This window comes from Pogona vitticeps, chromosome 4 (genome assembly GCF_051106095.1).
Source record: "Pogona vitticeps strain Pit_001003342236 chromosome 4, PviZW2.1, whole genome shotgun sequence".
Lineage (NCBI taxonomy): Eukaryota > Metazoa > Chordata > Lepidosauria > Squamata > Agamidae > Pogona > Pogona vitticeps.
The window spans coordinates 77,216,302-77,243,534 of NC_135786.1; the positions used below are offsets into that span (position 1 = coordinate 77,216,302).

The 27,233-nt window shown below is 37.9% G+C and overlaps 1 protein-coding gene across 5 annotated transcripts in view; it reads left to right on the forward strand.

Moving 5' to 3' along the window:
• The window catches only part of MIER1 (MIER1 transcriptional regulator), a 56,202-nt gene that overhangs the window by 13,617 nt on the left and 15,352 nt on the right, over positions 1-27,233 (forward strand). For 3 of the 5 annotated variants that reach the window (XM_072997787.2, XM_020806092.3, XM_072997784.2), the window contains exons 2-7: positions 6,203-6,227; positions 9,309-9,454; positions 12,624-12,773; positions 19,615-19,735; positions 21,862-21,926; positions 26,877-26,949. In XM_072997787.2, coding sequence (XP_072853888.2) covers positions 9,356-9,454; positions 12,624-12,773; positions 19,615-19,735; positions 21,862-21,926; positions 26,877-26,949 — 508 coding nt within the window. In that variant the 5' untranslated portion in view covers positions 6,203-6,227; positions 9,309-9,355. The remainder of the gene's footprint in view (positions 1-6,202; positions 6,228-9,308; positions 9,455-12,623; positions 12,774-19,614; positions 19,736-21,861; positions 21,927-26,876; positions 26,950-27,233) is intronic. The other 2 variants (XM_072997785.2, XM_072997786.2) reach the window with 2 other exon arrangements.

Here is a 27,233-nt window from a genome sequence, read left to right on the forward strand (position 1 = left end):
TCTGAAAACAGGACTGGTGTGGCAATTTGGGGCTGTTCAAAGGCAAAGTATAACCTAAAATAAGTTTCCCGCTCTTTTTTTCTTCTCCCATTTTGTAAATAATATTTATGTAATCTATAAACTGTTGTCTTCTTCAAATCAAAACAGCTTTTCTCACTTTCTGACAAATTAATAAATGGACATCTCTACCTCTGTCTAATATTCAACTTCCTCAGTTCCTCATTAACCCCTCTGAAGTCTATGTAGCATTCACCCTTATTATGTTAAGTAGATATGAATATTCATGTTTCAGGCTAATGTTGCTGAGAGGCAGAGCCGAGAGATGTAATAATGAGGTGGAGTCAGAGAGTGAGGAGTCAGTCAGAGTCAGAGTGAGAGAGTGGAGAAGGAGATAGAGTGTGGTATTTGGGAGATCTGCGGTGTGATTAGAGTGAAAAGTGAGTAAGAACTGTAATGATAAATAGAAGGGTGAGATTGATGATAATAGAAGTTACCTGTGATTAATATTCAGACATCTGTAATCAATAAAAACGGTTTATTTAAAAGACAGTGAAGTTTGGACCTGCATCTTCATCCTTCCCTAATTAATGTTGATTTAGTGATCAACTGGTGGTAGCGGGGTAAAAAAGGAGTAGTAGTTTGCCTTCGTGTGCTCTGTGTTTGGGGGATCAGGCAAGGGGCACGAGGGTGAACACCACAATTGGTGTCCAGCGATGGGATATGAAAGAATCCAGTGAAGCCTGAGTTTGGCATACGAAGAAATCCAGTGAAGCCCGAGTTTGCATACAAAGGAATCCAGTGAAGCCTGAATTTGGATACGAAGAAATCCAGTCAAGCCTGAGGTTAAAAAGAATTTTTCTTGAGTCAAGGGTACCTTTTAGACAGAGGTCTGTGGCAAAGAAGTTTGGTTCCTCACTACAGCTTAGAGGTGGGGGCTTCTGAACCCAGATCTGTGGGGTGTCTAAGATAGGGAACGACTCAGAGAGATAATTCCTGTGTATTTACCTCAAGATTTGAAGACCCAGTGGGCTAGCTTAAGATTCAAAGCTTTAAGAGTTTAGGGAGCGCTTGTGGAAAAAGCAGAAGCGAGGGGTCAGAGCAGATCTGAGGGAATAGAAGAAAAAGCCTTTGCTTGAAATAGAAATCATTTCAGTGACTGGAAGTAAAAGAAGGAAGACAGGTCCATAATAAAATCAATAGAAACACACATTCTAGAATAAGTAACTCAGATAAATATGCCTCCCAAAGGAACTAAAAGACCAGTAACAGTGGAATCTGAGTCTCAAGAGGCACAAAATTTAGTACCTCAGGAAATGGAGGGAAATGGAGACCCTTTAACTCAAGGAGAACAGTTAGAGACTGAGGAAAATACCTCAGAAAGACCAGGTATCTTAAGCTCTCAAGAGTTTCAAAATGGAAATTTCAACAGGAATTTAAATTGAAAGAATTGGAGATCAGAGAGAGAACCAGGGAATTAGAAGTTAGAGAAAAAGCCAGAGCTGAGACTCAGGAACTACAGCTCAAAGCTGAGCAGGAGGCCAGACACATGGCAGCTGAGCAAGAAAATAGATAGAAAGAAAGGGAATTTCAGTTACAAATGAGACAATTAGAAATAACCTCTCAAAATAACAACAATAATAACAGCTCCAATGGAGGAATTCTGGCTAAAATTGATCTTAAGAAATTTCCCCAATATAAGAAAAGGGACTGTACTGAATCTTTTATTATCACTTTTGAGCACATGTGCTGGGACTGTAATATCCGAGATAGTGAAAGGATGATTGTTTTGAGGTCACAAAGTGGAGAATTGCTTGAGATTTATTCTCAGATTCCCCTAGAACAGGCTAGAGATTTTGAAGCCTATAGAAAAATGGTATTTTTCAGATATTGCATAAATGCAGAACATCTCAGGCGAAAATGTTGTGCCCTTACTGAAAGGCCTGAAGAATCGTATGCTCAGTTGGTATCTAAGTTACACTAGTATCTGGACAAATGGATGACACGTGAAAAAGTTACTTCTCTAGAAAATTGTGATGGGTTTAGAACAATTTTACTCTATTTTATCTTGGGAATTGCGTTATCTAGTTAGGGACAAAAATCCTAAAACTCTAATAGAAGCTGGTGAACAGGCAGATCACATTAGAGAGTACAAAGACCCCAGATTCTCTGAGGCAAAAGTTAACAAGCCAACCTGGGACTACCATAAGAAATTCTTCAACCAATCTTTTAACAAACAGTACCACAGTAAAACAACAGGGAATGAAGGCCAGGGTGGTGCCTCAGCTAAATTAATACGACCTAGTCCTCTGAACCAAGTGAACTCCGAGGAAAAGTTTACCAAATCTCAGAATGAGAGAAGGAATTATAGGTGTTACAATTGTGGCCAGCCTGGACATTTACAGTTCCAATGTACAAGAAATAAACTTAATACTGGGAAGAATGACAGTCAAGCCAGAAAAGAGTACTGTTTAAAACAAGTTGAATCCCCAGAGTCCTGTTTCCATGGCAACCACAGGTTCCACTGATCTTGAGGAGGACATTCCTGAAGCCCTATAGTACATTGTTATATTTTTTAAAAATGAAATTCTGTGATTAATATGTTCAAAGGCTTGAATTACTGTCTTTGCTATCCTGGGATCTGCTCTTTTTTAAATTTAATTTGTAAGTTTGAAGCAAGAACATTTTAATACAACATCTCTTGCTTTAGTAGATAGCAGTTTCGTTGATCATCTCATTCCACGTGCAGAATCTAATATTACTTCCTTTACCTCTCCTCCCGATAAGCTTCATGAACATATACTATGAATCTTAAAGGAATCATCTGCAATATCATCTTTAGAATTTGATTAGATATTTTTCTTCATATTGCCAAGTTCTATTACTGAATAATTCAAGCCTCTTCATGGATTGCTGCCTTGTCATGGAAAAGGGGCTTGAGTAATTCAGAGAAGCTATGGGCTAGGCCGTACAGGGACACCCAAGATGGACAGATCATAGTGGAGAGTTCTGACTAAACGCGATCCAACTGGAGCAGGAACTGGCAAGCCACTCCAGTATCTTTGCCAAGAAAACTCCATGGACAGAAACAAAGGCTAAAATATATGATGCTGGAAGATGAGCCCCTCAGGTCAGAAGGTGACCAACATGTTACTGAGGAAGAGCGGAGGACAAGTAGCTCCAGAGCTAATGAAGTGGTTGGGCCAAAGCTGAAAGGACACTCAGTTGCAGACGTGCATGGAAGTGAAAGGAAAGTCCGATGCTGCAAAGAAAAATACTGCATAAGAACTATGAACCTTGACAAGCTGGATGTGGTCAAACAGGAGATGGCAAGAATAAACATAGACATCCTGGGTGTCAGTGAACTAAAGTGGACGGTAATGGATGAATTCAATTGAGACGATTATCATATCTATTATTGTGGGCAAGAATCCCATAGAAGAGATGGAGTAGCCCTCATAGTCAGCAAAAGAGTGGGAAAAGCTGTACTCTGACACAATCTCAAAAATGATAGAATGATTTCAATACAAATCCAAGACAGACCATTTAACATCACAATAATCCAAGTTTATGCACCAACCACCAATGCTGAAGAGGCTGAAATTGACCAATTCTATGAAGACTTACAACACCTTCTAGAACTGACACCAAAGAAAGATGTTCTCATTATAGGGGATTGGAATGCTAAAGTAGGGAGTCAAGATATAAAAGGAACAACATGTAAGTTTGGCCTTGGAGTTCAAACGAAGCAGGGCAAAGGCTAATAGAGTTTTGTCAAGAGAACAAGCTGGTCATCACTAACACTCTTTTCCAACAACACAAGAGGAGACTACACATGGACATCACCAGATGGGCAGTACCGAAATCAGATTGATTATATTCTCTGCATCTAGAGATGGAGAAGTTCTATACAGTCAGCAAAAACAAGACCTGGAGCTGATTGTGGCTCTGATCATCTTCTTATAGCAGAATTCAAGCTTAAACTAAAGAGAGTAGGAATATCCCCTGAGCTGGTCAGGTATAATCTAAACCAAATCCCTTATGAATACACAGTGAACGTGAAGAACAGATTTAAGGAACTCGATTTGGTGGACAGAGTGCCTGAAGAATTATGGATAGATGCTCGTAACATTGTACAGGAGGCAGCAACAAAAACCATCTGAAAGAAAAGGAAATGCAAGAAAGTAAAGTGGCTGTCCAACGAGGCCTTACAAATGGCAGAGAAGAGAAGGGAAACAAAATAAATGCAAGGGAGATAGGGAAAGGTACAGAAAATTGAATGCAGACTTCCGAAGAATAGCAAGGAGAGACAAGAGGGCCTTCTTAAATGAACAGTGCAAAGATATAGAGGAAAAGAATGGAAAGGGAAAAACCAGAAATCTGTTTGAAAAGTGGAGATATTAAAGGAACATTTTGTGCAGAGATGGACATGATAAAGGACAAAAATGGTAGGGACCTAACAGAAGCAGAGGACATCAAGAAGAGGTGGAAAGAATACACAGAGGAATTATACCAGAAAGATCTGGATGTCCTGGACAACCCAGATACAGTGGTACCTCGCAAAACGACAACCCCGCTAAATGACGAATCCGCTTAACGATGACTTTTTGCAACCGCTATAGAGATTCGCAAAACAGTAATTCCAATGGGGGATTTTTGCTGGACATTGATTAGGTCCGTGATTCGCGAACCGTTTGTTCACAAGATGACAATTTTTACAGCTGATCATCGGCTTCACACAATGGCTGCCCTGTGTTTTCTGGACCCATGCTTCGCAGGACAGCCATATTTACAGCTGTAAATGTACTTATTCAGAAAGCAGCTGCAGGCAGTCCAAAGCCTCCTGCGACGCACTCACTCTAATCATTGGGGTGAAAGAGCTATAAAGATGCAGCGTCTTCACCTACCAACGGTTAGCAAATTTTTTCTCCTTTTTCCCCTGCCCTTTTCCGGTCGCAACTCGAAGCTCCGACCGCAAGTCGAAGCAAAATTTTGTGGTCGGAACTGGTTGCAACTCGAAATGGTTGTATGTCAAGATGTTCGTAAGTCGAGGCACCACTGTATTTAGTTTGTCAGCTCCTCAACTTCCTTTTTTAGCTGCTTTTCTTTTCTTGAGAACTTTATTTCCTTGTTTATTACAAAAACAAAAATTAAATATATTGTGCTAGCTCAGTGGTGGATAGCTCAGTGGTTTAGCTATCTGGCTTTGGAGACAAAGGTTGGGAGTTCTATTTCCCACTGTACTTCCTTCACAGGCTGGACTCAATGTCCCTTTCAGCTCTGCCATTATTATTATTATTATTATTATTATTATTATTATTATTATTATTATTATTATTATTATTATTATTATTATTATTATTATTATTATTATTATTATTATTGTGTTGTCTTTAAGACTGACAGATTTATTTCAATATACACTTTGGGGAGTTACAATCCACATTCTTAGATATGTTTAGTTCCTAAACATTGAACTTCTGGATCTCCAATTCTCTTCCTGCTACTTTGTTGTTTTTCTCACTGATGTTAATCTAGAATCAAATTTTCTCTTACTCATCCCACATTTTTTCCATGCATCCATAAATCTATTTCTAGGCTCTTAAATTCCTCCCTTTAGTGCTCTGTATTTACTGTATAGAATTTAAGGCTAAATCCAATGTTCTGTCCTGTTCGATTTATCTTACTTGCTTCTTTATTTGATAATAGATAATTTTCTCTGAGAATTTTTATAAAAAATTAGGACAAAATCCTATTGCAAAATACCATATTTGCATAAGGAAATTGTACAAATGGTTTTTCCAGTTTTATGGTCATCTGTCACCAATCTGGTTATGCATCTGAATGGACAGCCAAGTATGTGGATATGTCTAAGCACATGACAGCTAAAACAATCAAGTGAATGAGTTATTCAGTTTTGGGTTTAACAGGATTCCGGGTTTAAAGTTCACTTTTATGACCAGATTTTTATTTTTTATTGTATAATTTTGTAGTAAAATAAAACAAAAGGATGCAAGGGGGAGAAGTAAACACGAGTCAATCTAACATTTTACCCATAAAACTTATAAACCAGTTAATTCTTCCAAGTTTCTTAATTGCAAGTTTAGTATGTACAAATAAAGAAATTTTTAGCATTTCTCATGTATTGCTAAATAATTTGTGTTGCTCATTGCTAACTTTTTTCTTTTCTTTTTTCTTTGGATAGCCTTCTGTTGAGTCAGGAAGCCCAGGTAAAATGTTATTTTGTTTTTATACTGTATCACATAAAATGAAAGTGAGGCAAGGGATCAAGTGGCTGTGTCTTATGGCAGTCAGTGTTCTGGGCTTGCCATCTGCTAATTACCCACCGTTCATTGTGCTTAAGCAAGAATCTGCAAATTGGTGGTCATAGACCATCATTTGTGGATATTGCGGATTCTGAAAATGGTAGCCTGGTACCTCCCAAAAGTATCTGGAATAGCAGAGAGTGAACTATACTTACACACACCCATTTAGAAAGTTAAATATTTAAGATTTTATATTATGAATTTAAATGTTTTAATGTCCTAGCTGTACTACAGTGGACCCTTGACTTACAGACGGCTTGACTTACAGACTTTTTGAGTTACAGACTTCTCTGGCCGCAAAATTTAGGTTTGACTTGCAGACTGAAATTTGACTTACAGACCAGAAAAAAACCAAAATAGAACAAAAACGGCCTGTTACGGGATTAATCGGTTTTCAATGCACTGTAGGTCAATGGAGACTTGACTTACAGACTTTTTGACTTGAGAACTGCCTTCCAATACGGATTAAGTTCTCAAGTCAAGACCCCACTGTATAGATACAGCACTGTCTACTGTGTATTGACAAGTGCAGATTTCATGTGTTTGTGGTGTTGGGAACTATGAGGTTTCAAAGCATACTGTAATGGAAAGGTTCCTGTTGACCTGTTTTAACATTTTCTGGTAGTTTGTATATTGGGATCAATCCATAAATAAGGAAGACTTCATGTGAAATAGTTTTGGCTAAATCACCAAAGACTCCTGCAGCAGTTTGATCTTAAATTGGAGAACATTTGAGAAGAGTACCGTGTTTCCCTGAAAATAAGACAGGGTCTTATATTAATTTTTGCTCCCAAAAGCACATTAGAACTTATTTTCAGGGCATATTGTTTGTTTTTTTTCATGTACAACAATCTACATTTATGCAAATGCAGTCATGTCATCTTCTGGTTGCTGCACAGTGGTGGAGAGCGGGGTTTCACTTAACTGCGGCTCATTTTTAGGGTAGGGCTTATATTATGAGCATCCTGAAAAATCATACTAGGGCTTATATTCAGGTTAGGTCTTATTTTCAGGAAACATGGTAGTGGTAAACACTGTTCCCCTGATCATTTACCAAGTGGAGTTTTAGAGTCTGGAAGAAGCTTCAGTTTTAACAATGTATCAAGCACTATCCGTCTCATGTTGTATAAGCTAGGGCAAGCATCTTCATGCTTAATGCCTGGTTGACACATTGGTTGGAATGGAGAATATATTTGTCTGTTAGTCAAGTGTGCCAGAAAGTTACACATCAGGGTTGAAGGGAATGCAGGACAGAAAGCATGCCTTTCCCATGAAAGAATTCCACTAATCCAGTTTTGGTTGCAGAGGTGGCAGAAGCACTTCTACAGGCACATATAGAATGGGGAGAATCTCTGTTCCTTCTGCTTTCCATGTACAGTACTGAAAACCTGCTGTGCAGTGCTGAAAAATCTTCTAGCTCAACTGTTCTGTTCTCGATCATCCAAGAGTGCAGGACACGCAACAATGGGCTCAAGTTAAAGGAAGCCAGATTTTGGTTGACTATCAGGAAAAACTTCCTAACTGTTAGAGCAGTATGACAGTGGAACCAGTTACCTCAGGAGTTGGTGAGTGCTCCAGCACTGGAGGCATTCAAGAAAAAATTAGGTAATCACCTGGCAGATATGCTTTGATTGTATTCCTGCATTGAGCAGAGGGTTGGACTTGATGGCCTTGTAGCCTCTTCCAACTTCATTTTTTAATGATTCTATGATTCTGTTCTCTGCCTTTCTTTGGTCATGGCCATAAACACAATAATAAAGCAATACTGGCAGAATCAGGATTGTATAAATTATATAACAAACCATATAAGTAGTGTATTGTGAAGAATTGTTTTCAGTCTGCGGTCCCCTTCAAATGTGTCAGGCCCAACTCTCAACACTGGAGACACAAAAATTTCAATGCTACCATTAGTATTACATTTTGGCCCTGAAAACCATCTTCATTTACAATTTCCTACTTAATGGCTTGTATTCAAAGAACTATTTACAGAGTTCTGTTTGTATTGCAAGGTTTTAGCTTTCCCATTCCTGTTTTCAAATATTATGTGCCCCCGCAAGATTCATACAACCTTTTGGAGCCTCATGACATTTGTGGAAGGCTTTTTTAAGATCCAAAACTCACTAGGTAGTCCATGCAGAAAAGTGAAAATATTATGGGTACCAAGACCTTCTGTCATTCATGTGGAACTTCTATTTTTCAGTGATATAAGAGTTGCTTTTGGTAAACTGAAACTTTTACTTTAAAAACTCATGGTCTTTAATATTTTATAGCACATCACAAGAAAGCAGGGTGGATTTGATTTAAATCACAATTTTAAATCACTTGTCAGTAAGCATTTTATTTAAAAAAATTGATTTACATAAAAATCCTATTAAGGTAAAAATCCCATTTAAATCAAAAATCTGATTTAAAAAATTTTAAACAGATTTTTAAACAAAATGCTTACTGACTAGTGATTTAAATTGTGGTTTAAATTGATTTGGTTTAAATCAAATTCACCTTGTAAGAAAGTATGAATCTGTTCTCATTACCAAGTTGGAATTCTTGATGTATGCTGTTCAAACGGGAAGCATCCTGACATAATAGTTTTCTCTTCTGTGGGCTTTTCAGTACTTATTGCTTCTTTTTTTAATGGGCATTGAAGTGCTTATGTCTTCTTTTGATTGGGGGAATCAATTGCAGTTCTTTCAGAACACAAGGTGAAATTTATAAACCTTTTTCCACCCTAATCCTATACTCAGCTTACTTTGGAGTAAATCATAAACTTACTGGTATTCTGAATAAGCATGTATAGGATAATCACTGTTTGCTTTTTTTTTAGTCCATATGCTGGTATCTTATCTGCATTATTGTTATATTATTTATTTAGATATTTAGTTTTGCAGAATTTCTCTCTTTGTTTTGGATTTAAAATTACTGACATAAAGTAACAATGATCTTGCAGCTATAATGTGATCAACCTTGAAATTGTTAATTAAATTGTAGGAGGGTCCACTACATCAGAGGACCATGAATTTGACCCAACGGCTGACATGCTGGTTCACGATTTTGATGATGAACGAACATTAGAAGAGGAAGAAATGATGGAAGGTGAAACAAACTTCAGTTCTGAAATAGAAGATCTTACAAGGGTAAATATGAGAACATATTTTGAAAGATAACTTCAGAATTGTATTACTCACATTCTTGTTGCAGGCAAATCTTGGAGGTACCATTAATGATCAGTTGCCTGGAAGGACATATTTATCACAGAGGCAGAACTACTAGTGAATCTTCAGCTATCAAATGGCATTTGAGTGGAAAGCATAATAATTCCTCCATACCCATCCACATTACATGAGCATTGCTCCATGTATCAGGCACTCTCCTGATTTTACAGTAAATTTATCTGCATGCATATATTTTTATGATGATCCTATTGTGAGGAATAAATGTAAGAAACTCAAGATTTGTGGTATTTAAACTTCTAGTAGCAAGAGAGGGTAAAAAACAGTAAACAAATATTGTTTAGTACATATTGGATCAAGAGTGGGCAGCCTGCAGCCTTTGGACCATGTGTGGCATCCTACACCTCATGTGTGCTACCCAGCACTCCTGGGGGGGCACTAGCAGTTGCATAAACTCATTTTTAAAACTTTGAGGGGAAAAGGCTAAAAAAATTATCCTTGTGCCATGTAGATGGCCATTTTGCCATTTTTTGAGGGACACCAAGTCTCGTCGTTTAAAAATATATGTTTTTGCCACTAGAGGGCACAAGGGATTATTTCAGTTTTTTAAAAAGGTCCCTTTAAAAAGTTTTGGGGGAAAATCATAGGAGAGGATTCAGGTCTCCATGGCTCTGAATGTTGCCCTGTCTTATTAAATCATCCTCTGTCTCAGTAGAAAAATGTAAAAAATCTAGTGGGGTTGTAAGAGGAATGTTAGATCTATATGCTCCCTCTTCTTATTCAGTCTTCTAATACAGATAAGGAATGTGGACACTTACAGTGAGAAGAATTCTGCTACATACTAACAGAACCTGTCGTAAGTCAAATGATGTAAATCTCAGTGATGGATTCCACTGCTTAAGAAATCAGCATTTGAATTGATCATCCACAAAATAAATGACTTGGCATGCATCAAGCTTGGATTCCTTAACTATTGGCAATTCACTGCTGAGATTACCACTTGCACCAGCATAAAGTAATACAACCACCTGATTTATCTCTTATCTCCCATATTGAATGATATGCTTAATGCTGTGAAATTGTTGTTGATATTTTAAATTATTTTTTATTCTATTTTGTTGTGAGCCGCCCAGAGTAGACACAGTCTAGATGGGCTGGATACAAGTTAGTTAGCTAGTTAGTTAGTTAAATACATAAATACATACATAAATACATAAATAAAATTAGCATTTATCTAGTATAAAGTTCCCATGAGCTATTTAGTATAAACTGGCTGAAATCCTGTTTCACAGTTATGCAGGTGGGGATTTTAGAGATGAATTACCATAAATTAAGAAGTCGGTCTAGCCATTATCTGGTGCACACCAAGTCACACAACTCAGTGTATAAAGATAATCTCTACAGTAATTTCTTAATTTACAGCAGATTCATTTCTAAGTTATGGCATTTATGCAGCAGGATTTCAGCTGCTATTTGCTTATAAGATAGTTGATTTATTGTTAAGTTTTTTAATTATAATTTTGAGATTTTTATCTTTATGTAACCAAGAGATTAATGTTGTTTTGGACTAGATATAAGAACATAGAATTATAAGATTATTTAAAGCATAACGAATTAAAATTAGTTTGTTTGGGTAGTGCTTGATGCAGATGTCTATTTCTGGAAAATATGTTTCAGTCATGTGATTCTGGACTAAAAAAAGCCGGTAATTTGTTTATTAAATATGTCCTACAGTGAGTTACTAAGCTTTTACTTTTTAAAATCAGAGGAATGATGAGGTAAACCTCGTTTGGCACGGGGAATGAAGGGTATATTGCCAATGTAGTAAAAAGAATTGCTGCCAGGCAATAGACATTCTGTCTAATTTATATGACACATTTCCTCATACTTTCTGCTGTGTGACAGGTAACAGCAAGGAACGGTGTGTCTCTTCAGAATGGTGAAGTTGCTTAGTGGCAAAATTAAATATGGCAGTCTAATTTCCAGTTCATATAAAGTAGACAAGGAAGGTCAGAAGCTTTAACTTTAAATATATAGTAGACCAGGCCCAGTGTATGTCACAATATAATGTACACATGGCTTCGGGTTGACATGTACACAGAATGGAGGCTATCCCCTGGGATATACTATGCTTGAAGAACTAGTTAATTTTCTTATATTTGAGCATTCATATCGTTTGATTAAACAGAGATTTAAAAAATCTGCAGCTGGTATGGATTATACATTTATTTGATGATACTCTGAAAGCATCAATCAAAAGTTGTAAAAACATTGAATTCATTTGTTAATAATTTTTATATTAGAAATTGGAAAAATATAATGCTGTGTTTTATTTTTATTTCATTCTTCTTTTCCTCTAAAGTTGTTCATTGATTGGGATTAACATATTTGTTGACTAAATGAGATGTGTAATGTGTTGCTGACTTATAAAAACCCTCTTGTAGAGAAAAATACCTGTTTCAGTAAATAAATTATTGTAGCAGATTTCACTATTTATGCTGCTTCAATCACAACAATGTTTTCATGTACTTTTTTAAAAAAAGAAACACCTTTTCCAAAATACTTACAGCTGGATTACATACATGTGTTGTAGTATTGAAGATCAAATATTCTCATTTCATTCAATATACACTCTTTTCCATCTATAGTTCCATTGGTAGTCTTTCTGTCAAGCATTTATTGCAATTTGTGTGCATAACAAGCTTTTAACTTAACTAAGAGAGAGACCACCCAACCTCTGCTCCAGTTGTTGCATTCCTATCCTGAATTTGCTTGCTACTTCAGAAAATCTAATGAAAGTAGCAGCAGTTGATATTCCACTTTTCCCTGCCTGTGTGGGGCAGGAAATATGCCAAAGGAATGATTACTGTCTCTTGCTTGGCAGTATAGGTTGTTGTGCTGTAGCCTCATTGTTGTGCTATTGCCACATCAGACTGCATAAATGTTTCATCTTGTCTCTGCTTTATCTTAAGCAGGACAGGTAGCGAAAGGACAACTTGTACAGGCTGACATCTGCTTTTGGAGGTGGGGTGGGAGGGCAACTGGTGCCACTGTTCACGAGTCAACCTGAAAATCGCAGCACTGGTATGAAATTGGTGAAAATATTATAATTTCCTGTTTTAATTCTTTTTAGGAAGGTGATATGCCAATTCATGAGCTTCTTAGCCTTTATGGCTATGATGGTACTGTACCACTACCAGAAGAGGAAGAAGAGGAGGAGGAGGAGGAGGAGGGTGAGGGTGAAGATAATGATAACAACAGTGGGTGCAGTGGAGAAAATAAAGTGAGTTAGACTTATTAATTTGAAAACTTGGTCTGTGCTATTGTGTGATCGATCCCCCATTGTGTGTTTTAGGTAAGTTAGTATATCTTTTCCTTGAACCTGACATTATCTAGTTAAGCTGTAAGAAATCAAAATTAAGTCTAGAGTGCTGCTGATTCCCATTTTCTGCCTTTAATTTTGCAAATAGGCACTAAAAGTCAGAAGCCAGAGGGAAAGCTGGAAGTGAATACTGTCATAGGGTTGTGTCAGAGATATACAGAACAGTGCTTAAGTGACTGTGTATGTCTCATCTCTCCCATACTTTAAAGATCTACTTACAGTTAAGAACAAAAACAATTTTTTTGTTTTTTGGACATCTGAGAGATGGGAGTGGTCCTTGGGCTCCTGTGCTCTGTGATCCTCTTCTGTTCATCTGGGGGAAAGTTAACTTTGGAATAGGTAAGCAGCTGTTTTTGTTCAAGGGGAGGGAGGGTTAGCCATGCGTTCATTTTTCAGTGGATTCCATGTTGCAATCCCCCAGTTTAAGTCATCAACTTTGCCTTCTAATTCACATTAACTTTGGAAAAGAATCATGAGGAAGCATGTAGTCTCAAGGTGGTCTGTTCCTGCTTCCATCTGAAATACAATTTGAAGGCCAAAAATAAGTGAATGGCCTAAAAAAAGTTATGAGAATAGTTACATACAGACTACCAGTCTTGATTTTGAACTCTTGAGACATACAATTTAAATATTGCTCAATTGGATATAAAAAGGGACAGTTCATATTTCAGTGTGACATGCAGGTAAGTGGCAAATTGTGTGACTGTGCTACTATGTTAAACGATATAGGAGCAAAAGAATTTTTTTTATAAAGGTAATATTAAAGTCTATTTTTGAATGAATAAGAACAATGTGGAACAGACTTATTCTCAGGCCTTCTGTATGATTTTTTAAAGAACTGTGTAGCTTACTGTAGTTTTAGCAGACCATAAAGATGCAGAATTTCTACTCAATAAATGATACAAAGTGTCTACCCCAAACAAATGAAGTGTACAAGTATAATCTGAGGAGGTTTTGCTGGAGTGGCTGTTAAAATTCAGATTCCAGTCTACCACTTTGCCCAAATGTTTTGTATTTCATCAAAAATCATAGAAACTTTGATGAGTGGTTCATAGCTAGACTCATCAGGTGACGTAGAACAGGAAGAGTACAGTAGTGCACTCTTGCAGTCAAGTTCAAAACAGCTGCCATAATTGTCCATACAAATGTGTATGTTTACAGGACACTATTTTGGCAGTGGATGACAAGCTATATGGCAAACTGAGACATGTTATAAATGTTCATTCCTATCATTCACAATCTTTTGGGAGGAAATATATAATCTTTAAACTTTTAGGAAGTAAGAAAATTTTGGATTGCTTGTAACTGCAGGCAGTCAGACAACTGGGGCTATAGCTGGAGCAGAGGTGGTGGAAATTTTAAATTAGTGCAGCCTAACAGGCTGGAAACCATGTTTTGTGTGTTTGCATGTGTGTATGTATTTACAGTATATGTACAGTATGTGAATGCACACATGTGGCTGAGGAGCACAGTAACTATGTAAAAGTTAAAGATAAAACCTACCTTAAAAAATAAAGTCAGTGTGAACCTTAGCTTTCTTTTTTAACTTGTGATAAGGTACATGAAGCTGCTGTATGTGTAATAAGAATTAAAATATATTAGATATTGGTTCTGAACTTTAGTTGTAAAGTGTGGGATGTATCATATGTTTAGACCAAAGAAATTTTACAATATTAAAGGTCAAGCTAGCAGACCAGCAGCTGCTAATTCGCTTCATTGCTTAAGGTAATGTTGACTTTATGAGAAAGGATTGTGTGACATGAAGTTGGTTGTAAGACAGACATTCCATATTCATCTGCTTATTAGCTGTTTGTTTCAAATATAATGAGATGATGGAATTGGGCCATCCAGTTCTGTTACTTGGGAACAGCTTCTGAAAAGAGTAAGATGCCTTTTTTGGCTATCAAGAAGGCAAAAGTCAGTATATGAAGAACCCAGAAGTGGCTGGAGTGAAAGCCTAAAGACTTCAGATTATTGGCAGAAGCTGAAAGCAGTATGGTTGTTTTGGGGAGGATTATTATGGCCCTATAATAATTACTACAATGAAAGTTTGACTGGGTGCTATTATAATAAGTATTCATTACTGTTGTATGAATTAGTGCAGAAACATGCAGTTAGATAAGCATAGATTTGGTGATAATTGTCACTCTGGGATTTCTAAACTCTGACAACAGCCCTACCAGGTCAGCCTAACCATATTGCTACTTTTTCCTTGGCTTTCCACTGGTAGTTAGCTAGGTGCAGGTGGTAAACTTTAGTATTCCTTTCATTTCAGAGTCTTTCAGGGAGTTGTCTTTTGGTTTCGGGTTCTTTTTAGTTAATACAAGACTCTTTGGTAAACCTGAAAGTATTCAAATCTTTCAGGGTTTTTTTTTTTGTTTCTAATTTACCATTCTGGTTTCTGGTGCTAGGCCCAAATCAAGTTCTGTAAAGTCCTCAAAACTAGTCCCAAAAAAGCAGGGGCAAGACAGTAGAAAATTATCCACTTCAAAATTGAGCAATAACAGTACACGAGAAAGAAAAACCAATCACCCAGACTTATACATGTATTAACAGTTATTTAAAGTTTCCATGTATCATCGTGGTATTATCCTCACCAGTTAGTTCATCAGCAGGAAACAATACAGAGGAGAAAGAGAAATCATCATTATGATCATAATCAAAATAAAATATACACACTATACTACAAAACCCCAATGTATGGGCAACTTGGGAGATAGCTTTTCCTTTTTCCAATTTGATAGCTTCAGTTCAGCACCAACAGTAGTCCACCAGATAAAGGGCAAAGACCTAAACATTCTAAGCAGTTATAAAGGAAATGGGAGAGAGTAATATAAAATATGAAAGAAATCCATAGTTTTTAGTACAGTAACTTCCTTCATATTTCAGAGACTCTCTAAGACAAAGCCACAAGAGGCTCAGAAGATGAAAGAAAGGACCTCTTTTGCATGTGTGTGTATGTGTGCGTGTGTTCATTTTGGCTAACTCAAAAGTTGCATCCCTAGTAACAGCTTCCTCTTCTGGAAACCTCTCTGGTCTATGAGATAGTCATGTCTGCCCCCTTTGACATGACTATTTCCACCTGTAGCTGTAGATATTTTCTCCAACACTGCAGGGTATTTTGTGAACAGTTATCATGCTTTTGTATCTCATAGCCAGAGATAGTAGCTCTTTAATGGCATCTCTGAAACTTCTGCCTTCTGCTTTGTTCATCCTTGATGTGACACTCATACCTAAACCACTGTCTGTTCTTCATTGCTTTCTTCAACATCTATGTGAATCCAAGTCTTCTTTGATAGCATCTGCAGCTGCCTATTCCTCATCCCAACTTCAGATTTTAATGACTAAATCCCTGGGTTTTCTACTTAAGATACTATGTCCAATGCAGAACAGATTGTTCAGATGGCTTCTTGCTTGGACTTGGAAATTAAACAGCTCCAACCACCTGTGGAAGATCCACTGTTCCATCTTGTCCAGTCTGACATTACCATTCAGGTTATCATTTGTATATTTCCTGCACTCTCACAGTTGGCAGAGGACCCTTGGAATAAAAAGTTTCCATTTATCTAACATCTAAAAAGTTGGAGATTCTGTGTGGGATGCAGGATGAAGGTGTATTTTTGCACATGTGGAGGATAGCTCAGAGATTATGGAAGTGGTCCAAAACATAGCTTACAGAGAAGATAATAATGTGTGTGGTGGATTGAGAAGGCCAGATACCATAAGCAACAAGTTCCACCTCAATGCTGCCTTCCTTTTTCTGTATTGCAAATTATTAAAGATGTCTGTCTTAATTATTTTCTTTAGCAGTTTATTCTAACACTTCAGAGCGATGCATGTTTACACAATACCAGATTATATTGAGGCATAATGTCCTCTGCAGATTGAGGGTTGATCTAGAACTGAGAATCCTCCAATTGAAAGTCTGTTTAATGTTAAAATAAATTACTCATTGAATTACACAGGAAACCTTAGTTCTACAGCCTCAAGAATGAGCTCATGATCCAAGCAGTTTTAATGCCAGTGATTCTACCCATGGTGGCAGAGCTTCTTTGGCAGATAAATTTCCCTGTCTCAACAAGTTCATAGGCTCTGCCAGCAGCAGCCCACATTCAGAATATGCAGCTTCATTTCTTTCTGCATTTAGACAGTGCTAGACTTCATGCCAAAAAGATTCTCGTTCCTGAAAGAAAACCGATTGGTTTATAGATCCTATGTGTATTGCCCCAACATTTGCAATCATTCCTCAAGTTTACTCTTTATCTGGAATTACATTGCATTGTACACCTAGATGCTAATAGTAGTTCCACAGGGCTAAACAATTGCATTTGCTATTTTTTAGTTTCTTGGTGCCATCCATATTACTGCTGTGTCACATACTCTCAGTGAGGGAATGGGTGATCTGTTTGTACATGGTGGAACTGAGTGAACCACAGTGGTTTTCATTCCACAATACTGTTAATAGCAGAATGACGTTGACCAAGCATACTGAGACCTATCATGTATCTTTGTTACAGCCCCAGGAGCGACTGCTCATCTTGCTGGAAGTAACTGCCTTATAGACCACATGAATCATTCCTCTAACAAGTTATGTATAGTTGCATCAACCAGTTATCGATTCTGTGTTGGGTTTACCAAAGATGCATCTTTCTGCTGTGCTGGAAATTGCCCGGTATACCTGTCTTGCAGCAGATCAAGCTTGTCACCAAATTTAATAGTAATGTTCTCTTGCAGGAGCCACTTTACTATATACTCCTCTACATTCCCTTGTTATATAAGGTCCTAGTCAAAATCTTCTGGAATCAGCCCAACGTAATTCTAGTTATTCCTTGGTGGCCAAAACAGACTATGAGCTTCTGCAAAACTCCTGCTATTATACCAGGAGTATTAGAAGCTCTTGATTTACCCAGAGTGCTTCACTCTTAACCAGGATTGTATACCATGTAGACTTTTGCACCTTCAGTCTCAGTCTGTGGTGAATATGCTGAATTTAACCTTAGGCAATGGGATATTATTAGCGTTAGGAGGAAATAATTGATCTTCTATTCACTGATTGTATGAGGGTCAGTGAGGCTAATGGGCCAGCTTTAAAAAAACGGCTTTTGATCTTTCTTCTTATTCAGTGAATCACATATTTCAGTTCCTCTTCATTTTATCTTTTATCAAAGTGTATCATGTGCATGTCTCTGCTTACATGGGTTACACTTAGCCCTTTCACCACATTTTATGTTTGTTTCTCTTTTATTAAGGGCCACATAATTTTCTTTGCTGTTCTTATTCAAACAGGTGGCTGAGACTATTCATATCTGCTACCACCTGATGAAGTTTCCTGTTCTGGCCCTATCCAGAGCTCATTCAATTAGAACTAAAGGATCTTCATCTGCTTGTCTATGTAGTTATTTAATAGCATGATGAGTTGTGCCTGAACCTGGTGCCAGACCCCATAAACCTTGTTTGTGATCTTAAGCTTTTGGAAGACATTGGTTGCTGATTTTTCATAGATGTTGCAGTGGATACCTTTAAGCTTGTTCTTCTTGATGACATGAAGAGGGTACTTAACAGTTTTTGGTCTATCTGTTGTTTTTACATTTTCCTGTCTTATAATTTATTAGTGTGATCTAGGCAGTTCTTTTTCTCTGTGTCTCAGGAGTAATTAGTCTTCATGTGAGCAAAGACATAGTTTTTGCACCCATGGTGTGACTTCTCTTGGGAGAAAAAGGTTGGATTCAGCCTGTGTATACCACCCTGTGTTAAATCTCCCTTACTTGGGCAAGCTTTTCAAGCATACTTTAACATTTCCGTTCCAGGTGTTCCTGGGTGAGACTGATTATCTCTCTGTGTTCATATACTTTGTTTCTTGCTCAGTTTTGGAACAGATAAAGCTTTGTCAGCTACTTTCACCACAAAAGGTACAGGAGGATTATAACCATGATGATTCTCCTTGACCTCAGTGTATTTTGATATAATCAGTTGTACTACCTTTCTGACTTGTCTGAAGTAGATGATGTTTTGGGACATTGTGACTCAGTGAGTTCGCTCTTTCATAGAAGGTCTCAGAAGGTGTTGCTGAGAGATTTTTTCCCCTTGTGACACTGAACATTGTGGGATACCACAAAGTGTTAATTTTTGAGGTGTATAGGACATGTCTTTATAAATTTGCTAGGACAGGCAGTCCAGAAGTTTGGGCTGAAGTATTGTAAGAGGGAGGGAGGAAAGTTCTCAAACTGTTATCTGTCATCAGTTGAGGCTTGGACCAGAGGAGTACAACAGAGGCTCTGGTGCATGCTATCTTTGAGTCCTCCTTGATCTTACGCTCTTCTTAGATATTCAAATACTGATGATGATGACATGGGCTGCCTTTTACCAGCATTAAAAGAATGCTTTGCTTTCACATAATAAATTTGATGGTTAGTTAAGATTGGCATCAGAGGCCCCATTTTTGGTTTTTTCCTTATACAGTATAAGATCCAGTGGTGAAAAAGGACCTTTTTGTAATGACATTGAAATACTTTATTTGGATATCTTCAAGTATTTCAACATTGATTTAAAAAACCACTGTTTTTTTCAATTTATTTTGTATGTTCTTAGTGGCCTAACCTTTACTCTTTTTAAAATTTGGATGCTGTGTTAAGGTGTCTTTTTATTGTTATAGTAAGTATTATTTTATATTACTTATTTTGTGTCTTTTAAGAAAGGCAGGTAGAAATAATAAAAATAATTGCTTTTCTTTGTTATTTGTAAGGAGGAGGCCATAAAGGATTCATCAGGTCAAGAGGATGAGACACAGTCCTCTAATGATGATCCAGCACCATCTGTGGTACAGGAGATAATTCGTCCACGGCGCTGTAAATACTTTGATGCAAGTATGTGTTTTTAGGTCCTATCATCTAACCACATTTTTAACATTTTTGGCAATGTTTGCAGTTCAGCATTCTATGATCTTTAAATATTCTCATGTGATGAATGAGATTAGCTCTTTTTTGTAATTGGAAGGCAACATAGTATATTTCTGAGTTTTTGCTTTATAAAAAAATTCAGAGAAAATTTAGTAATTTTATAGAATATAGAATTGCAAAATTACAGAGCAAATATGAGTTCTCAGTTTTAAAATTATGTGGGATTGCTTGGTCCTCAAGGAAGGACTGGAGGCATGATTTTTCTGTGCTTCCAGTCACTCCTTGAGGGCTAATCTCAGATGGTACAGCTTGGGAAGGCTATGTCCATCTCTTGGAACTTCTGCTGTGGGATCACTCAGAGATTAGCCCTTTCCTCAGTGCTTTTCAATATCTATATGAAGTCTCTGGGGGAAGTCATACGGAGATTTGGAGTTTGCTGTCATCAATATGTGGATGACACGCAGCTCTCTCTCTCTCCTTTCTTCATCTGGAGGTGATGCAATTCATGTCCTTGAGCACTGTCCAGCATCAATAATGGACTGGGCGAGGGCCAATAAACTGAAACTGAGTGCAGATCAGACAGAAATCCTACTGATGGGAGGATTGTTAGATCAGTTAGAGGGATATTTACCTGACCGTGATGGAGTTACACTCCCATGGAAGATCAGGTTCACATCATGGGTGTATTCTTAGACCCAGCTGTTTACAGAGGTGCAAATGTCTGCTGTGTCCAAGAGTGCTTTTCATCAACTTTGGAGAAGAGAAACTATGGTAATTTATGTGTTGATAATCTCTAAAATAGACTACTGTAATGCTCTCTAAGTAGAGTTGCCTTTGAAGTTTGCATGGAAATTTGAGTAGGTCCAAAATGTGGCAGCCAGATTGATCATGGGTAGCAGCAGATATGAACACATACAGTATATTGAGTCTTGGCATGCCTTCATTGGCTTCCTGTTTGTTTCCATGCTCTATTCAAGGTGCTGATTAATATCTATAAAGACCTTAACAGTTTAGGGCCTCAATACTTGTTCAGACGTCTCCTACAAAACATCCCACCCACTCCTCACAGTCCATAATGTTAAAAATAGTGACACCTAAGGAGGCCAAAAGTGTTAATACTAGGAACTGTGCTTTTTCAGACATGGCCCTTTCTCTTTGGAACAGACATCTAACAGGTTCTTCAGGACCTTCCCTCTCAGTTTTTAAGATGTTAGTAAAAACAGTATTATTTAAAGCCACATTTTTCTTATGCTTTTTTCTACCTGAGATGTTCAAATCTGTTCTAATTTATTTAATTCTATATAAAGATAGGTTTTTAGCTAGGGACAGGGGGTTATCTATTTATGGTTTTTATTGTGTGGTATTTTAATTTTTCTTATTTTATGTGATTTTAATATGTTATGAACCTCCCACAGAGTGCATGCATTATGGGGCGGTATTCAAGTTGAATAATAAATAAATATGTCAGAACACAAAGGGAGCACAGTGACATCATTAAAGTAAAACTTGGCAATCCTGAGAGTTGGGACAGAGCAGGACAATGTAGTCGTAGTGGGAGCATCTCCTCAAGTTTGGCAGAGAAGGAACTGGAGTTGGCCTCTTGCCAAAGGCAGAGGAAGAGGAAAAATACCGTAGCTCCAGCATTACTACCACTGCCAGAAATCCAGTTCAGTTTGGAGTCAGATATTTCCATCCCTGCTTGCTCTCATACGTCCTGGCTCTCAAAGGTGGCTGTCCTCACCCGTGCCTCTTTTCATATCCCTCCATTTTGAGGGTTCCCACTTTTGGGAGTTGTAGGATGAGGGTGGTCAATTTGTGGTTCCCATACTCTGCTACCTGGAGTGATTTTCTCAGTAAGAATGGTTGGTCTACCCTTGATTCAGTTCTTTGTATTTACTCAGTAAGGAGATCTGTGCCACAATTAGTCACATAGATTTGGTTGTGATGTCATAATTCATTGTTCAATTAACCAACCATATTTGGCTTTGAGAAATCTGTCTCTAAGATATCCTTTTTTCTTTTTTTTTCTTTTTTTTTTTTGAAGGAATATTATTCAGGATAGTTTTTTAAAAGTTTGTTAATTTGTTACATAGATAGTGAAATAGAAGAGGAGTCTGAAGACGACGAAGACTACATTCCTTCAGAAGACTGGAAAAAGGTAAGTAGAGTGTTCTGAAGAAGGTATATCAGCACATATGTCCATAATACAAGTGACCATATGCATGTTAGTAAAAGAACATTTTCAATAAAGTATCTGTGAACATTTTAAATTCTTAAAGTTGCTTTAGCCAAGGGATCATCTCAGCCAATTTCTAAGATGTAAGAGCCTTTGGTAATGTATTTTTGTGGGTTGCATTTGAGGTTACTATCCCTCAGACTACATATGTTAGAGGCTACATATGCTACAATCAAGCCTGCAGGTACAAGGCCTAAATAACTTTTATGAAATTAGATTATTTTTGTTCCCACTCCTGGGTTGAAGCTGTAGAAAGTTTCTTAACCCAGACTGAAATGAGAAACAACCTTCATTTTAGTAGATTATATTGAAGGACTGGAGTTCTTTGCTTCATATCCACTCAGCCTGTTAAGTACTGAGCTGTTAACAGCAGCTGGAAGGTGAAATATATTTTGTTGTTGATATCTGAAATTTTACATCACTTACAGATTATTTAAAATGACGTTTTTTGTTGTTGTCCCCATTCTTTATTTAGTCTGACTCTGAAGGCCATATGATGAATACTTCTGACTGAGATAATGGCTTTTAGGAAGGAGTTGTTGCCACTTGATAGGTGATTCCCACATTCAGTATAGAACATTTATTTCGTTAAAGTGAGATGTTTGACAGTAGAAGCAATGGCTGTTCTACTATCAAACTACAAACTTTAATGGTGGGATACACTTGCTTTGTCCATTGTTATATGTGGAGAATCCTGATTTATCATTGTTGTTTTGTGCCATATGGCACCTCCAACTCTTAGTGACCCTATGAAGGAGCAGTCACCAAAAGATGCTTTCTTCAACTGCCCTGCTCAGCGCTTTCAAACTGAAGCTTATGGCTTGCTTTAGGGAGCCAATCTATCTTGTATTTGGTCATCTTTCCTACTGCCTTCCACTACTCCCAGCATTATTGTCTTTTCCAGAGAATCCCGCCCTTCTTGATGTGCCCAAAGTACAACAGCCCCAGTCTCAACATTTTTGTCACCAGAGATAGCTCAGGCTTGATTTATTGTTGTGAACATATTCATGCCCTTTGCTTCATTACTTCTGCTTGGCTTCCTTTAGTGAGAGTGGCTAAACAAACTGGAAATTCTCTGTTACACAAGAACTTAGTATTGGTTGGCATCCTGTTGGCATTGTTCTTGTTTAGTCATTTAGTCATGTCCAACTCTTCGTGACCCCATGGACCAAAGCACACCAGGCCCTCTTTCTTCCACTGCCTCCCGGAGTTGGTTTAAATTCATGTTGGTCGCTTCGATGACACTGTCCAACCATCTCACCCTCTGTCGCCCCTTCTCCTGCCTTCACACTTTCCCAACATCAGGGTCTTTTCCAGGGAGTCTTCTCTTCTCATGAGATGGCCAGAGTATTGGTGCCTCAGCTTCAGGATCTGTGCTCCCAGTGAGCACTGAGGGTTGAATTCCTTTAGAATGGATAGGTTTGTTCTCTGTGCAGTCCAGGGGACTCTCAAGAGCCTCCTCCAACACCACAATTCAAAAGCATCAATTATTTGGTGGTCAGCTTTCTTTACAGTCCAGCTCTCACTTCCATACATCACTACAGGAAAAACTATAGCTTTGACTATTCGGACTTTTGTTGGCAAGGTGATGTCTCTGCTTTTTAAGATGTTATCAAGGTTTGTCATCGCTTTCCTCCCAAGAAGCAGCTGTCTTTTAATTTCGGGGCTGCTGTCACCATCTGCAGTGATCACGGAGCCCAAGAAAGTTAAATCTGTCACTGTCTCCATGTCCTCCCCTTCTATTTGCCAGGAGGTGATGGGATCTTAGTTTTTTTGGTGTTCAGCTTCAGACCGTTTTTTGCACTCTCCTCTTTCACCTCATTACAAGGTTCCTTAATTCCTCCTCACTTTCTGCCATCAGAGTGGTATCATCTGCATATCGGAGGTTGTTGATATTTTTTCCGGCAATCTTAATTCCGGCTTGGGATTCCTCCAGTCCGGCCTTTTGCATGATGTATTCTGCATATAAGTTAAGCAGGGGGACAATATACAACCTTGTCGTACTCCTTTCCCAATTTTGAACCAATCAGTGTTTCCATATCCAGTTCTAGCTGTTGCTTCTTGTCCCACATATAGGTTTCTCAGGAGGTAGATAAGGTGATCAGGCACTCCCATTTCTTTAAGGACTTGCCATAGTTTGCTGTGGTTCACACAGTCAAAGGCTTTTGCATTGTCAATGAAGCAGAAGTACAGTGGTGCCTCACACAACGATGTTAATTGGTTCCAAAAAAATCAACGTTGTGTGAAACATCGTTCTGTGAAACACCATTTCTCATAGGAATGCATTGAAAACCGGTTAATCCGTTCCAATTGGAACGGATTGCCATCGTTCAGTGAAAATCCCCATAGGAAACATCGTTGAGTGAAACAATGTTTCCTATATTGGAATGTATTGAAGCCGACTCAATACATTTCAATGCCTTTGCGAAGTCCTTTTTCGCTCCTGTAAAAGTGTCTTACAATGTTTGGAAGCTGTTTTAAATAATTGCAATGGTTAGTCCACCTCCTGAAACCTATGCAAACTGATTTTGGTGTTGTTCTGACACTTCGTTAATTTATGGTGATTTTTTGTTTTTTCCATTGGAAACCATTAGACAGACCATCCAATGGTTTCTAATGGAAAAAAACAAAAAATCATCATAAATTAACGAAGTGTCAGAACAACACCAAAATCAGTTTGCATAGGTTTCAGGAGGTGGACTAACCATTGCAATAATTTAAAACAGCTTCCAAACATTGTAAGACACTTTTACAGGAGCGAAAACGGAGATCGGGAAAGGGCTCTTTGATCTCCGTTTGCCTTTTAAAGTTCTTCCCGACCTCCCTTTTCGCTCCTGTAAAAGTGTCTTACAATGTTTGGAAGCTGTTTTAAATGATTGCAATGGTTAGTCCACCTCCTGAAACCTATGCAAACTGATTTTGGTGTTGTTCTGACACTTCGTTAATTTATGATGATTTTTTGTTTTTTCCATTGGAAACCATTAGACAGACCATCCAATGGTTTCCAATGGAGAAAATTCAGAAAATCATCATAAATTAACGAAGTGTCAGAACAACACCAAAATCAGTTTGCATAGGTTTCAGGAGGTGGACTAACCATTGCAATCATTTAAAACAGCGTCCAAACATTGTAAGACACTTTTACAGGAGCGAAAAGGGAGACCGTTGTGTGAAAATCCCCCATAGGAAACATCGCTGTGTGAGGCAGCAAATTTGACAGAAAAAGGCATTGTTGTGTGAATTCATCGTTGTGTGAGGCACTCGTTGTGCGAGGCACCACTGTAGATGTTTTTCTGGAACTCTCTGGCTTTCTCCATAATCCAGCGCATATTAGCAATTTGGTCCCTAGTTCCTCTGCCCCTTCAAAATCCAGCTTGTACTTCTGGGAATTCTTGGTCCACATACTGCTGAAGCCTGCCTTGGAGGATTTTGAGCATAACCTTGCTAGCGTGGGAAATGAGTGCAATTGTACGGTAGTTGGAGCATTCTTTGGCACTGCCCTTCTCTGGGATTGGGATGTCGACTGATCTTTTCCAGTCCTCTGGCCACTGTTGAGTTTTCCAAACTTGCTGGCATATTGAATGTGGTACTTTAACAGCGTCATCCTTTAAGATTTTAAATAGTTCCACTGGGATGCCATCACCTCTAGTGGCCTTGTTGTTAGACAAGCGTTCTAAGGCCCACTTGACTTCACTCTCCAGGATGTCTGGCTCTGTCAGCAACCACACTATCTGGGTTGTCTGGGATATCCAAATCTTTCTGGTATAGTTCCTCTGTGTATTCTTGCCACCTCTTCTTGATGTCTTTTGCTTCTGTGAGGTCCCTACCATTTTTGTCCTTTATCATGTTCATCTTTGCACAAAATGTTCCTTTAATATCTCCAATTTTCCTGAACAGATCTCTGGTTTTTCCTTTTCTATTACATTCCTCTATTTCTTTGCATTGTTCATTTAAGAAGGCCCTCTTGTGTCTCCTTGCTATTCTTTGGAAGTCTGCATTCAATTTTCTGTAATTTTCCTTATCTCCCTTGCATTTTGTTTCCCTTCTCTTCTCTGCTATTTGTAAGGCCTCGTTGGACAGCCACTTTGCTTTCTTGCATTTCAATTCATCAGTCCACCGTATATAATTTAATTTAATTTAAAGCTTCCTTTCTTCCCCAGTTTCAGGTCCTGAAGCTCCCCAGCAATCCTTTCTGACGTAATGAAGGCCTTGAGAATCTCAGTGTGTATGAAGAAGTGCTTTAATGCTTGATCTGAAAATCATCATAGATGATTCTGATCTTGGCTGTGATGATCCAGCAGCATTTTATTTGGATATTAAAGGCTCTACCTCCCCCAGTTTTGAGACTCGCAAAGGCTTCCCCAGATTAAAAGTTGCCTCTAGGGACCTTCAGATTCTATGGGGGATGGAAAGCATTAAATTAAAGTAAATTAAGAGTAACTTCACAGGAGGATAATGACATCAGCATTTAATCTTGCATATTTATGCAAGAGGATTTCAGACCATATGTCTGAACCAGCATTCCTGGTTTGTAGATTTCTCCAGGAGCCAGACTCTAAACAATTTGTAATTTTGTTTCTTGGTTTCTTTGGAAACAACAAGCCAGGAGCTGATATTGAGCAGAGAATAAAACTTTCCTTGCTTCCAAGTTCCTGGTTTCTTTAGCTCTTCCTTGTGGTGAAAAAGCCAAGCAGGACTGATTAGGCAATATGCATTAGTGAAAGATAAGCAATGTTTCAGAGAATTCTAGCTTATCATTGCATGAAAATTTAGTCATTAATTATGTCAGCAAAACTATTTTTATTATACAGAAGTGCGACCACATTCTTATGTATTTCACATAAGAATGTGTTGATTTTTTTTCCAAAATAGGAAATTATGGTGGGCTCCATGTTTCAAGCTGAAATTCCAGTGGGTATATCTAAATACAAAGAGAATGAGAGAGGTAAGTTTTTTAACTTATTGTAGTAGAGCAATAGTGCAGTATTTGTCGTATGAATTTCTTAGATGAAGTGCTATATCCAATTATTTGACCATATCAAATTAATAATGAGACTCTGGCTGAAAGCATACTGGATTTTTATCTTGACGAATCAAAACCTATTGTGTGGAAAACTTAAGTTAATTTATTATTTTATTTAATTAATTAATTAGTGTAATGGGCGGCTAACAGAATTAAAAAAAACAAGCCATAACAAAAGCAGCAATGAAAATCATAAAATGAATCAA